The sequence below is a fragment of the Berghia stephanieae genome, chromosome 8 (genome assembly GCF_034508935.2).
Source record: "Berghia stephanieae isolate SIO BIC M18660-M18661 chromosome 8, UCSD_Bste_1.3, whole genome shotgun sequence".
Taxonomy (NCBI): Eukaryota; Metazoa; Mollusca; class Gastropoda; order Nudibranchia; family Aeolidiidae; genus Berghia; species Berghia stephanieae.
Window position 1 is genome coordinate 36,511,343 of NC_088367.1, and position 14,412 is coordinate 36,525,754.

General features: G+C 36.6%; 2 protein-coding genes across 2 annotated transcripts in view; both read right to left on the bottom strand.

The window, feature by feature from the left end:
* Positions 1-14,412, bottom strand: part of LOC144977844 (uncharacterized) — a 59,467-nt gene that overhangs the window by 43,337 nt on the left and 1,718 nt on the right. The gene's annotated exons all lie outside the window — the stretch shown is intronic.
* On the bottom strand, positions 8,536-13,890 carry LOC144977843 (uncharacterized). The gene is made up of 2 exons (XM_078923249.1): positions 13,469-13,890; positions 8,536-8,993 (listed from the first exon to the last, which is right to left on the bottom strand). Exons 1-2 carry the CDS (start codon positions 13,620-13,622, stop codon positions 8,842-8,844), a joined length of 306 nt encoding a protein of 101 aa, XP_078779375.1. The 5' UTR covers positions 13,623-13,890; the 3' UTR covers positions 8,536-8,841.

The window sequence follows — 14,412 nt, forward strand, 5'->3', positions numbered from 1 at the left end:
TTTCCAACCACCACATCATCTACTACTACAACCACCACCACAATATCATCACTAACACTACTACTACAACCACCAGCCCCACATCATTATCACTATCACTACTACTACACCACCACCAGCACATCATCATCACTACCACTACTACAATCACCACAACCACATCGTCATCACTACCACTACTACTGCAACCACCACCACCATATCATCATCATTACCACTACTACCACAACCACCACCACCACTACTACTACAACCACCACCACATCACTACCTCAACTACTACAACCACCACCACAATAGCATCACTACCACTACTACTACAACCACCACAACCACTTCGTCATCACGACCACTACTACTACAACCACCACCATATCATTACCATTACCACTACTACTACAACCACCACTACCACCATATCATTACCATTACCACTACTACTACAACCACCACAACCACATCGTCATCACTACCACTACTACTGCAACCACCACTACCACCATATCATCACCATTACAACTACTACTACAACCACCACAACCACATCATGATCACTACCACTACTACTACAACCACCACCACATCATCATCACTATCACTACTACTACTACAACTACAACCACCACCACATTATCATCACTACCACTACTACTACTGCAACCACCACCACCATATCATCATCATTGAAATATTTTTTTTAAAAATTGAGCTTTATATAGTGCAATATCTACTAAATGTGCTCAAAGCGCTTTACAAGGGGTCCCTGGTCAACATTTAACATGTAGGACGGGACATGACGCCTGTTAGGCGATATTACAATTTTTCGGACAAAGACAACTCTGTTAACGGCCAGGTACTCATTTTACACCTGAGTACGGTGAGAGAATGTGAGTAAAGAGCCTTTTCCAAGGACTCAACTATGCGCCGAGCGCGAGGCTCGAACCCAGGACCTTCCGATCCGGAAGCGAGTGTCATACTACTAGACCACATAGCCGCATCATTACCACTACTACTACAAACACCACCACCACATCATCATCACGACCACTACTACTACAACCACCACCACCACCACCACCACCACCATATCATTACCATTACCACTACTACTACAACCACCTACACATCATCATCACTACCACTACTACTACAACTACAATCATCACCACCACCACATCATCATCACTATTACTACTACAACTACAACCACCACCAACACCACATCACCTCACTAACACTCAGTACTACAATCACTACCATTAGGTTTTGGAGCTTTACTTCATTTGAAATAAGGAAACTTCGGAATTGTATTTTGCATTGTGTTTATATATCATAATATAATTCTAATCAGTTATCTATTTAGAACGAGATACTATACAATATGTATGCCAAATACCACCCCAATTCCCCTTTCTTGTGTGCGGGAATTCCTCTTTCGGCATTGAAATTGAGTGTGAGAGAGTCATCACTACACACATAAACAACAGAAACAATTTAAAAACAAGACTATGACACGCAACCACTCACACACGAGGCTATACTATTTATCCTTTTCTCTATACAAGACAAACAATAGCTTGACTCTCGCTACACTTCGCATTGATGTTTGTCGTCTCACGAGTTCAACTCTCGGTCGACCTGTCAATATTCCTTTTTGCCTCGGACGTAATCATTAATAGAATGTTGTGTGGTTTTGACCGTGAAGAAAACCTTAAGAAGTCACATTTGTGTCATTTTAGAGAGATCGTTTTGAATAATTTTGAGTTAAACGAGCGAGCAGCAACTTGTTTTCATGAACGGCCGATCAGCGCTTGTTTACTATAGTAACGCGATTCCCAGCCAACATCAAAATGGCGGATATTTTTCTCATCGAGGCCGCTGGTTGGTTAGCCAATAAGAGCACCGTACGGTTTCCATTGGGTAAATTCCTTGGGTGAGTTTCATTCTTTGTGTCTTCTCATTAATATGTGAAATGTCGGTTGGTAATTGTGTAACATCACAAAGAAATGTTGATCATTTCCACAGAATTCATCAATAATCAGAGTAGGAGGAGCTTATTTTACCTACTGTTATTATGTCGATTCTCCACTGCTGGACAATACGCTTTGTCATATTTATTATCAGCAAATTGGGCGGGGCATAGAAATGGACAATTTTAATGAGTTGATTGAAGAGTGCGTAGAGAGACGGTATTTGTCAGAGGGGGTGGGATTAAAATGCTGGAAAAGAAGATGGGTTGGGGGCAGATAGAAAAGGTCTGCAGATTTATGTTTACTTTACATTGTTTATTGTTTCCTTTATAAACGGAGAGCCTATGCCCGAATCATACATTATTTGCTCTTGGTTAGGGGCCCGTTTGTACAGCGATTTGAGTACGTTTAGTAGATATTGCTATTTAAATATTAAATTAAGTTTTTTTGTTTTGTTACAGAATTAGTAGTAGTGGTAGTTGTAGAAGTAGTAGTAGTAGTAGTAGTAGTAGTAGTAGTAGTAGTAGTAGTAGTAGTAGTAGTAGTAGTAGTAGTAGTAGTAGTATTAGTAGTAATAGAAGTAGTAGTAGTAGTAGTAGTAGTAGTAGTAGTAGTTGTTGTTGTTGTTGTTGTTGTTGTTGTTGTAGTAGTAAATAAATTGAGCTTTTATAATTTATATAGCGCAATATCCACTAAACGTGCTCAAAGCGCTTTACAACGAGTTCCTGGCCAACAACAACATTTAACATTTAGGATGGGACATGACGCCTTTGGGCGATATTACAAATTTTTTTCGGGCAGAGACAACGCTGTTAACCGTCAGGTACTCATTTTACACCTGAGTACGGTGAGAGATTGTGATTAAGAGCCTTCTCCAAGGACTCAACTATACGCCGAGCGAGGCTCGAACACAGGACCTTCCGATCGGAAAGCGAGTGTCATACAACTAGACCGCATAGTAGTAGTAGTAGTAGTAGTAGTAGTAGTAGTAGTAGTAGTAGTAGTAGTAGTAGTAGTAGTAGTAGTAGTAGTAGTAGTAGTCGCATTGACAGTATCGAACAACATTTACATTTCATGCTGTAAAAATCAGCAAGAAAGCACAATTATTTGCTCTTATCCTTTTACGGCATCGATCATCGCCTATCGCCAGATATTTATTCAAAAGGACGGCGGTTGGGGTTAATTTGTTCAAATGCATTATTCAAAAAAAAAAAACAAACAAAAAACATTATCTTGTGAATTCCCAATCATTGTCACTCACTTGTCGTTAGCCACACTTGAGAGAGAGAGAGAGAGAGAGAGAGAGAGAGAGAGAGAGAGAGAGAGAGAGAGAGAGAGAGAGAGAGAGAGAGAGAGAGAGAGAGAGAGAGAGAGAGTGAGAGAGAGAGAGACTGTGCTACTCATTGTACATAATATGAATAATGACCAAACTTCGTATTCACATGGTAATGTCATTGTTAGAAATCAAAGGGTCCGAAATGTTGAAAGGAATTCCCACGTTCTTCTCACTTTTAATATATCCCTACTAATAACAGCATTGTGTCATATGGATAGTATGCGCTTTGCTAAGAAGCTCATAACATTGCCATCCGGAAGTATAACGCACCAACACACAAAACTGTGTGTATCCATGAACATGTATAGTCAGGTTAATACAGTTCAGTGAGCATTACTCATAAACGCGGATGGCAAAAAACAATAACAAAGACCTGAGTGACGTCATCTTCGAACTATCTATAACAGGTACCTGTCAAAGGAACAAGCAAGTCCGAACTGCAGGTTCAAAGAGGCGAGTCCTACTCTTTGAGTAGAAAAGTGCCAGAAGACAATAGAGAATAAAAAAAATTTTCGCGGCGGTGGTGGGGTTTGAACCTGCGACCTTATTGGTACGACAACTCCGCCTGACCGCTGAGAGCGTGACTCTACCGTATGAGCTATCCACGAACACAAAAATACTCGTTTCAAACTCAGGTCATTCCTAGAGCTCTCTCTCTCTCTCTCTCTCTCACCGACTTCTGGAGACCGCGAGTTCACCACACAACCATCGCGAGAGAGAGCTCTAGGAATGACCTGAGTTTGAAACGAATATTTTTGTGTTCGTGGATAGCTCCTACGGTAGAGTCACGCTCTCAACGGCCAGGCGGAGTTGTCGTACCAATAAGGTCGCAGGTTCAAACCCCACCACCGCCGCGGAAATTTTTATTCTCTATTGTCTTCTGGCACTTTTCTACTCACTTCATCTCTTGTTGTTACCAACATAAGTGCCTGCTCCACTCACTTTTCTGAATTAAAAATTCACCCCATATACCGGAGCATACCCAATGTCTCAATCGTTTCTGTTAAATGTTTGTGTTGAGAATATTGACTATTAAGCTTAAATGCTGGCCAGGTAATTTCGCGATGGTTGTGTGGCGAACCCGCGGTCTCCAGAAGTCGGTGAGAGAGAGCTCTAGAAATGACCTGAGTTTGATACGAATATTTTTTGTGTTCATGGATAGCTCATACGGTAGAGTCACGCTCTCACCGGCCAGGCGGAGTTGTACCAATAAGGTCGCAGGTTCAAACCCCACCACCGCCGCGGAAATTTTTATTCTCTATTGTCTTCTGGCACTTTTCTACTCACTTCATCTCTTGTTGTGAAAAATGACTACTGTAGTGTTTGTTACGGCTTATTTCACTGGTTTAAATATTCAAACTGTTTTTAATCATTATGTGTTTGGATGTTATCAAATCCGTTTTTATATAATGGGACATTGTACAAGTGTGATATTGTCACTTTGTTGTGTAATAATAACTATGTTTTCTATTTTAAAATTCATTTAAACTTGTCATAACTTCAACCGGGAGTAGACTGAGTGAATCAGCCGTGAAAGTTGAAAACGGGTTGTTTACAATAAATATGAAACTTGATGAGAAAAACCAATTGGTGTGTAATTAGTTCTTCTTAACCATAATGCAAAGCCTTGAATAATGAGTAATTGTCAGAGTCTCTTTGATTAAATAATACTTAATCGAACCACATTGTCACCATTGTGCTCTTTCTTGGCTGTCTAATCTATCTCTCAAGTTTTTAAAAAGTGGTAATGATTGGGCAGAAAAGGGTAATCCATGTAGCCGGAGTTTATCACTGTTTCTATAGTATGAAACAGACATTAGCAATTGCTTTAAATCCTTTAGATAGGATGCTAGTTTACGCAAAGTACTGTTTGCCAGGTCCTAAATACCCAGCTACCCAATCACTGTTGGGTTGATAGACTGGTCAGGAAAAAAAAGTCGACTTTACCCGGGATCGATCACGGTCCCTTTGCTTGTGAAGCGAGTGTTCTTCCTACTGAGGAATAAGACCCCCCCCCCCCCCCCCCACTTAAGTAGACATAACAATGTTTCATTGATCTTTATCCACCTGTTTAAATCGACATTTAACTAACATGCATTATGAATAGGATAGGATCTGGTTGAAAATACTTGAGCCCCCTGCATAATTCCTGCAAGATTGGTTTACATTTGAAATCTTCTTGTTAAACTCATGCTGGATAGAGAAAAAGAAATTTTAACCTGGCAAATGACATAACTCAAATTAAAAACTAGTTCAGCTCTAAATAATACATAAAATTTCGGTCTTTGATCACAGATTGATTAGACACAGATTTTTATTTGGTTTGATTTGTTTTGTCTTGTTTTTTGTTTGTGTTTTTGGTGTTTTTGGTGTGTGGAGGGGAGGTGGGTTTGTTTGTTTTTTGTTTTTTTTTAAGGGGGGGGGGGGGGGGGTTAAGTTTTTTTTTGTTTTTTTTTTTTTAATTGGTGGACATTTTGTTTAAAGCATGAATAAAGGTTGGAGGTCCAGATATCTTCGCTTTTTTATATATATAACAAGATATTTAATTTATGTCCCTCACTTTTTTAAAACAAAACATAGAATAATGAAAAGTTTATGTTCCTCCTCCTCTTCCCCATTTCCAATGTTATTATGAGCAGTAATCTATTCATTGAAAAGGCGATACCATTTAATTTTGTCTTCATTAAAGTTGAAAAAAATTCTCCATAATTTAAGATTAAAAGGTTTCCTCTTAGGGAGCGTTCACATATTACGTCATCAGCTAGGGGGGGAGGGGGGGTCTACCAAATGTTGACATGTGTTACATGGTGGAGGGGGGGGGGGGTCAGACCCAAGATGATGTCATCAAAACATAGGCAAATTAAGCCTATTTCAAAGTTTGTTCCTTTCAAAACAGCTGAAGATAAATTGCTATGATGAGTATTGCCCATCTCTCAAGAAACAAGATGGGAAAGGGGTATCACTTCTCAAAAGGCGAACTTGCCCTAAATGTTCATTGTATCACTCCTCGATCACAGCAATGAAAGACCATTCACGAAAATGAAGCATACAAGAAGAACAGCAAATGGGAGAAAGTGATGACGATGAAGATGAAATTGATGATACTATTTATAGTACATTGACAGAGGTCCAAGGCAGAAACATTTTTGAATCAATTAATTTTATGTTTGGAAATTGAAACAGAAATTCATTCCACTAAAAGACTAATATGCTATAAAATAATTTGCCTCCTATACTATTTTAAATTACACTTTCAGACATTTTTTTAATAGCACCTGCACCAAGTAGCCTAATTTAAATAATGTTTGTTAGATTTTATCTTTGCAAATTTAAATTTTATGTCCCCATTGTATTGTAAAACATAAATTATCAACAGTTTCTGAAATTAATAAAATGTCTGAATGTGTTTAATCAAACGTTGATAATCAATGTTTATGGTTTGAAAAATGAATAATAAATATTGTGAAATTAAAGTTATCTTTTAGTTTTTATTAAATTAGATGACGTCATCATCTGTTGGGGGGAGGGGGGGGGGGGTCAGGTCAATGATGACAAGTGATGACTTGGGGGAGGGGGGGGGGGTCTAAAAAGGGCAAATTTTTGATGACGTAATATGTGAACGCTCCCTTATAAGTTTTGACTTGCATTTTTCCTGGTCATCTAAACTTTTTTATTTCTCTTCATTGTTTACTATTGTTATGACAAATATATGCTATGTTTTGCAAAACTGACAAGGATTTTGAAATAGTAATCTAACAAATGTTTTCAAAAGGTAAATGATGGCACTTCATGTTTTTATATAATGATATTATATCAGTCGTTTAGGCCTATCATGCTACAAGAGATAAAGTGAGTAGGAAAGTGCCAGAAGACAATAGAGAATTTTAAAAATTTCGCGGCGGTGATGGGGGTTTGAACCCGCGACCTTACTGGTACGATCGTGGATAGCTCATAGGGTAGAGTCACGCTCTCTCACTCTCATCGGCCAGGCGGAGTTGTCGTACCAGTAAGGTCGCGGGTTCAAACCCCCATCACCGCCGCGAAAAAAATGTTATTCTCTATTGTCTTCTGGCACTTTCCTACTCACTTCATCTCTTGTTGTTACCAACATATGTGCCTGCTCCACTCACTTTTCTGAATTACAAGATAACTACAAGCACGAGTCCATAGTGTAAAAATAGATTGTAACCTTCTGTCAACTAAAACTAAGCTTATTGGGTAATAGTACGCATGGTACTAAGTTTGTGACTTTGCTATCTAATAAACATACCGCAGCGTCACTGTTATTATTTTTAATACTCGGATATTTAAAGGGAAAAAAAAGTAGTAGATTCAGGCTTACGGGCCACACAAGCCTTATCTGTGGTCGTCTCAGAGAATGGAAGACTGCTGGCCAGAAATATGACCAATGCTGTATAGTGATGTCGTAAAATGTAAAGCTCAAGTGGCCGGTTTCAGGTGAACCAGCCAATTTTGCACCCTAGGCAGTCTTATCCATATTCCCCACGCAAAATGTTATTGGTGATATTTTGGTACTACTGGCCACTTATGGAACTTTAAGGTCCAACCGGCCACCTATCTTGGGCAAACCGGCCACCCTTCACGGATGTTGAAAATTACTGTTTCCTTTTGTTTTTAAAAAAATAGTTTTCAGTTCATAAACAGTTAAAGCAGATCCATAGGCTTAGTTGGTAAAATATCTGCCGGATCATTGGTCAATTTAGGGTTCGATTCCAGCATTCCAAGGACTTTGAAGGACTCTTTAATTTCCATAAATTGGCAGAATGTTTCCTTCCCCCAAGACGACTGCCATATATTTTCATAAGTAGCTAGACTAGATCTAGACGTATAGATAGATAAATAAACCCGTTTATGTTCATTTTCAACAGAGAAAGTCAAAATTATTTTATTCAAAACAAGGGTACATAATCATAAGGCAATAGAATAACATGTCACTTGCACAATTTACACACGAACGTGAAAACACTGATCTCCTCCTCACTCATCCCCAGTATCTTCTCTCTCTCTCTCTCTCTCTCTCTCTCTCTCTCTCTCTCTCTCTCTCTCTCTCTCTCTCTCTCTCTCTATCTATCTATCTATCTATCTATCTCTCTCTCTCTCTCTCTCTCTCTCTCTCTCTCTCTCTCTCTCTCTCTCTCTCTCTCTCTCTCGTCGCAATTGAAGACGTTGTTGGTGGGGGGGGGGGGGGGGGGGGGGGGCGCTTGGTAATGTCAATGCCATTTTGCAAAAGTGATGTCCGCATGATACCCAAGTATCTTTCCTTCTGATACATGAGCGCGTTGTTCCCCAAGGGACATGGCTTTCCTCTCCCGCACCTCCCCCTTGTGTCGCTCCATAAATGCCTTGTACCAGTAGTATCCTGGCTTGTTGTCTTTGAAGGGGGTCTCTCTGCCTTCAGTATTTAGTATTCTCTGCACCTCCAGGCACAGCTGCTCCCTGTCCTTCCCTTCACCTGTCCTGGCACAGGCCACCATCCACTTCACTAGCTTTTTCTCCTCCTCTGTATGAGATACCCTATGGGCGGGGTATTTTCCGGCCATCTTGTCCATCAGTGTTGACAGAGTAGGTCGCAGCGGCCTGGTGGACTGACAAGTTTTTGGTGCGGATGGCATCAAGTGCAGCATCCACACTCGCTTGAGAATACTTTGATCTTGGTATCTTGGTGCCTGTAACAATGTAAAAAAATGAACTTTATTTAGATATTTGAACTTCATTTTCATAGACTGGCTAGTCTAATAATGTAAAGTTTTCTTCACAATGGTGAACATAATATGATTTTATAATAATAATAATCATGATAAACATAGACCGGTCAACAGAAATACAAGGAATCATTGCAACAAATAATATTATAGACGTCTAGAATAATAATAAACAACTTATTCAACCCGGCCGGTTTCACCAGAATGGTTTAAATACTCTTTGGTCAAACCGGCCACCCCCCCCCCCCCCCTAATGGGGCTAAAATGAAACCCGAACACTGCCAGACAATCTAACCACAATCAAACGATCCTAAAATAACATGCAGTGCAGTGGTTGAGCCGGAACTCCATAACCCTATTTTCATACTAAAATAGAAAGTCCTATTTCCTGATTTGGGGTCCATTTGGACCCCATGACTTGCAAAGAGAAAAAAACTAGAAAGTCCTATTTTCTGATTTGGGGTCCATTTGGCCCCCATGACTAGCACATAGTACAATACTAGAAAGTCCTATTTATTTCTCATTTGAGGGCCATTTATCCCCCCATGATTTTACTTACTATGGAAAATTCAGTTAAAATCATATTATCTCATTAAATTTATATAGGCAATATAAGTTTGCATCATTTTGTTGCTATTTATTTAGTGACATAGTCGTGTCAATATGATCCACAACTTACTAGTAGATGGCATCTACAATAATTGACTTGGTAATTTTGTTTCCTGTTTGCTGTCCAATATGATGAGCGCCAGTTTCAGTTACCTACTTTTTCATCAACTCTAATCAAGAAAAATCCAAGTAAGTGCTAACTCATTACTTTTTTTTTTATTAGATGTGTGATGTATGACGATTATTCTGACACTTATTCTATGTAACGAAAAATGAATTGATAGTATTGTTAATTTTATGATTGTAGTACCAGCTAGAATCGCCAAGTATGAAATGATGAAACAATAATGGATAAATGAAAGCGCTAATATTCAATTTAATGTTTCTTCCAATACTTGCCTTACTTTCGCTTCTCGATTATCTTTTATTCTTGTGTGTACGCTACCTAACCACATGTATTTGTTTGTAACTTCTTATGACAAGTGATTTATTTTCTTGTACCGTTATTCAATCTCTAGGTGAACTAAATTAGCTTAAATGTCTACATTATGTTTCAGTCATAGTGTATTGATATTATTGCTTTTTAATTTTTGAATTTGCTAACTAAATGATTTGTATGTTGCTGGGAGTTTTATTTAATTTTCAGCCATCCGTTGTGTGGTCTAAATTATGTTGAATTGGACCTAAACCATGACGAATGGAGAAAGTGTAACATCCATGGTAGTTTGAATGCTCAGATATACATTGAGTTGCAGTCTGCTGGGGCAACCCCAGTGCATAAGGAAGGTATGTCACCTACTATTTATTTAAAACTGAATGGTACCTATTACATTTATCTGTGTAATGGTTGTTAGCTCGGAGTTAATAATAGGCATCATATGAAATCTAATATTGTGTTTGCATTGTTGGTTAGTTACAAAGGGATAAAGTGGTGTTGTTTTTTTTGTTTGTTTTTTGTGGGTTTTTTTGTTTGTTTTTTTGTTGTGTGTTTAAAGTTATTTCTCCTCACTCCCATGATACCTTTTATGAAAAATATTATGCTGATCTCCAAATGAGAATCTGAGTTTCAATTCTGATTGTTAGAATGCCATTTCTCCAAACAGTAACAGCATTATCAAGTATGTTTCTATTGTATGAAATAGTAAAATAAGTATTAAGTTGGTGTAAGATTAGTTTATCTTTAACCAGTGAATTGAATGACAATCAGCAATTAATAATGCAAGATAAAGATGAGCTGTTGCAAATCGAGATCCAGGTAATGGATGATTTTCCCACATGATGATAATGATGAAGGTATAAATTAATAATATTAACAACTCATCAATTTTTGGATTTATTGGCTGCAAAGACTTCAGAGTAAAAGCCGGTTTTTTTAAAGATTAAAAGTCGAACCGTTATACCTCTTTTATCCGACTCGGATGTGACTTTCAGCATGATGGCCCTCAAATGAGAAATAAATAGGACTTTCTAGTATTTTACTATGTGCAAATCCATGAAGACAACGAGAAAATTACATTGTTTTGTAATCACATTACTCTCAGATACTTTCATATTTGATGTTTTCTTTTATTTCTACATGACAATAATTGTCGATTGGGCATTCCGGTAAAATAAAGTTTTCAAAATAATAATAATATACTCACATCCCCTAAATACTCTTCCCCTCTCTCTCTCTCTCTCTCTCTCTCTCTCTCTCTCTCTCTCCTCTCTCTCTCTCTCTCTCTCTCTCTCTCTCTCTCTCTCTCTCTCTCTCTTTCAACGTCATTTCCAGTTGTGTGTTCCTTCCCAATATAATTTTTTTCTTCTAATCCTTAAGACACTCGCGGTATTTCACCATTTCATTGGAATGGGAATGATACTAGCTCTTCAAATGAAAGCATCACTGATGAAGAAATGCCACTGATCCTGCTGCAGCTAGATCCAGAAATAGATGCCATCGTTTCTGAATCTGAGGTAGATGAAGCTGAAGAAACAATAGAAGTCGGCAACTTCCAAAATACAATGTTTATGGAGGAATGGACTGCTTGGAATAAGTCAAAATTCCAGATATTGGAACAATTCTATCAAAGTTCATAAAATCCAAAAGAACCATGTCATGCATTCAAAGAAAATTGAAAAAGCCTGCCTCCGGAGTATTCTATTTTTTTTCACTAAGAAAATGAAAAGTATTCTTGGGTGATATGTACGAAGAAGGGACAAAAACAAAATGTACAAGTGCAAGATGGGAGAATAAGATCAACAGCACAACAGGAAGAGGAAGAATGCGACAAGGGGAAGATCCATAAAATGCCCAAGAAAAAAATGATGTAAAATTCAGATAGACTTGCAGCAGATGTTGAGAATTTACATGTTCACATTGTAGCAGAATAATATGTACTTCTCTTGTAAATGAATATGTTCACATGCTTTGATCAGAAAAAAAATCATATTTCTAAAACAATATTTCAGTGATAGTGGAACTTTTTTCTTGCCTTTTAATTCATAAAATTTACTATAGCTGAGCCTCGGATTAATTTTAATACGTTTTGAATTATGTTTTGTTATTGTTTTTTTTATTTGTTTGTTTCTAATGTTTTTCTACATTTGAAAGGTATTATTGCATCAATGAGAATCAGCAATAATATAGTCAATTGTTACCTTTATCAAATTTTATTGGATGATCCTAAGTATGGTTGGCACATGTTTTTCTTGACTCCACTCACTTGTAAAAGTGTTGTCCATGTCTGAATAGCAATTACTTCATAAAAACAACAATCATTCACGAAAGGAGTTGATGATGATGATGATGATGATGATGATAATAATCATAAATAATAATAATAATAATAATAATAATAATAATAATAATAATAATAATAATAATAATAATAATAATAATAATAATATCATCATCATCATCATCATCATCATCATCATCATCATCATCATCATCATCATCATCATCATCATAATCATAATAATCATAACAACATCAACAACAATACTAATAATAATACTAATAATAATAATAATAAAAATAAAATCTATAAATATAATAACAATAATAAAAATTATCTATTATTATGATGATGATGATGATGATTATTATTATTATTATTATTATTATTATTATTATTATTATTATTATTATTATTATTATTATTATTATTATTATTATTATTACTATTATTATTATTATTATTATTATTATTATTATTATTAATATTATTATTATTATTATTATTATTATTATTATCATAATTATCATTATTGTTATTATTATTACTATTATCATTGTTATTATTATTACTATTATTATTGTTATTATTATTATCATCATTATCATTATTATTATTATTATTATTATTATTATTATTATTATTATTATTATTATTAATATTATTATTATTATTATTATTATTATAGAAAATTGTGGAACAAAATGAAAGAAATAGCATTCCTTTGTTGAAATCTTTAGTATTTTTCTATATAAAGTCATGGGGGCCAAATGGACCCCAAATCAGGAAATCGTACTGTCTAGTATTTTTCTCTTTAAAAGTCATGGGGTCCATTTGGACCCCAAGTCAGAAAATCTCAAATTCCATATGAGCATGCTCAGTGTGAGTAAATTATGCACGTGAGAAGCATGAAATTTGGCATGGTCATGGACCTCATCATTTTAGGAAAAGTCACCAAATTTCAGGTCTCTGTGTCAAAAATTGACTATTTTATGAATAACCCCCCCCCCCCCCTGGGGTCTTTTTGGCCCCCAAGTATGGAAATAGGGAGATAGCTTAAATAGCAACTTCCTTCCACACTTTGCAACCCATAACAAAGAACGGGATACTTACGTTTTGTGAGAAATACCTCGATGTAAACAAGTTTCTTTGCCTTCTCCTGGATTGCACACACTAAAACGGCGAGAAAAACGTCCCACGAGACGTCTGCTTGGTAAGTAGAAATATGCACCGGGGAAACAAAACGAAACAAAAGGAAATTACACATCGAGTCTGGTAGCGGCCGGTTTGACCTGAATCTAGACGAGTTTAATATTTAATAATAATTATCAAATATTTTGAAACATCTGAAATATGTGAAAAAGAAAAGATTTTTAATGGCTTTATAATCACATTAAGTTATTGAAAACAAGTCCTCTCGTAATGGATCGAACACTGAGAACCGGTAATCAATTACGTGAAAATGAGCCCATAGAACAGTAAAGTTTGCTGCCCCAAACGTAAACAAAGGCGAGAAGCACATGGCAAACCACATGTTCCTGTCTTGACAGCTCACGTTCCAATGTAAATAATAGAAAGAAAATAACCTTTAAAATTTGGCTGTTAGGTGGCAAAAGAAACACATATTCATAAATACTCGATCATGCATCAAATAATGTCTAGATATGGATATTTTATGGAACAAAAGGTAAAATTTATCAAAAGTTACGTCTATCTATTTTTAGACCAGAGCAAATTATTGCGCTGGTATGAACAAAACGAGAATTATTCGGAGCCTGATTTTCATAATAATTTAGTCTTATATTATTATTTCTGCAACTGTTAGATTTTATGTAAACATATTTTCAATACTGAAAGTGTATTGCCTACAACTCAAACTACAAAATTGGGAGACCTATATTGTGCGTAAATTATTCCGGTCCCTAACGGAAATCACTAGCAACTTGTTATTGTTTACGTTTGGGGCAGCAAACTTTACTGTTCTATAAGGTAAGTGAAGTGAGCCTTGATCCTAGACCGGATACTCAGTACAGTCGGTCATAGTGGTTATTAACACG

Bases quoted from the DNA above. Each gene is read 5' to 3' on its own strand.
- LOC144977843 (XM_078923249.1), bottom strand. From the start codon at position 13,622: ATGTGTAATTTCCTTTTGTTTCGTTTTGTTTCCCCGGTGCATATTTCT. The intron at 8,994-13,468 runs GTAAGTATCCCG...ACATTGTTACAG, and splicing joins CGAGGTATTTCTCACAAAAC to GCACCAAGATACCAAGATCA.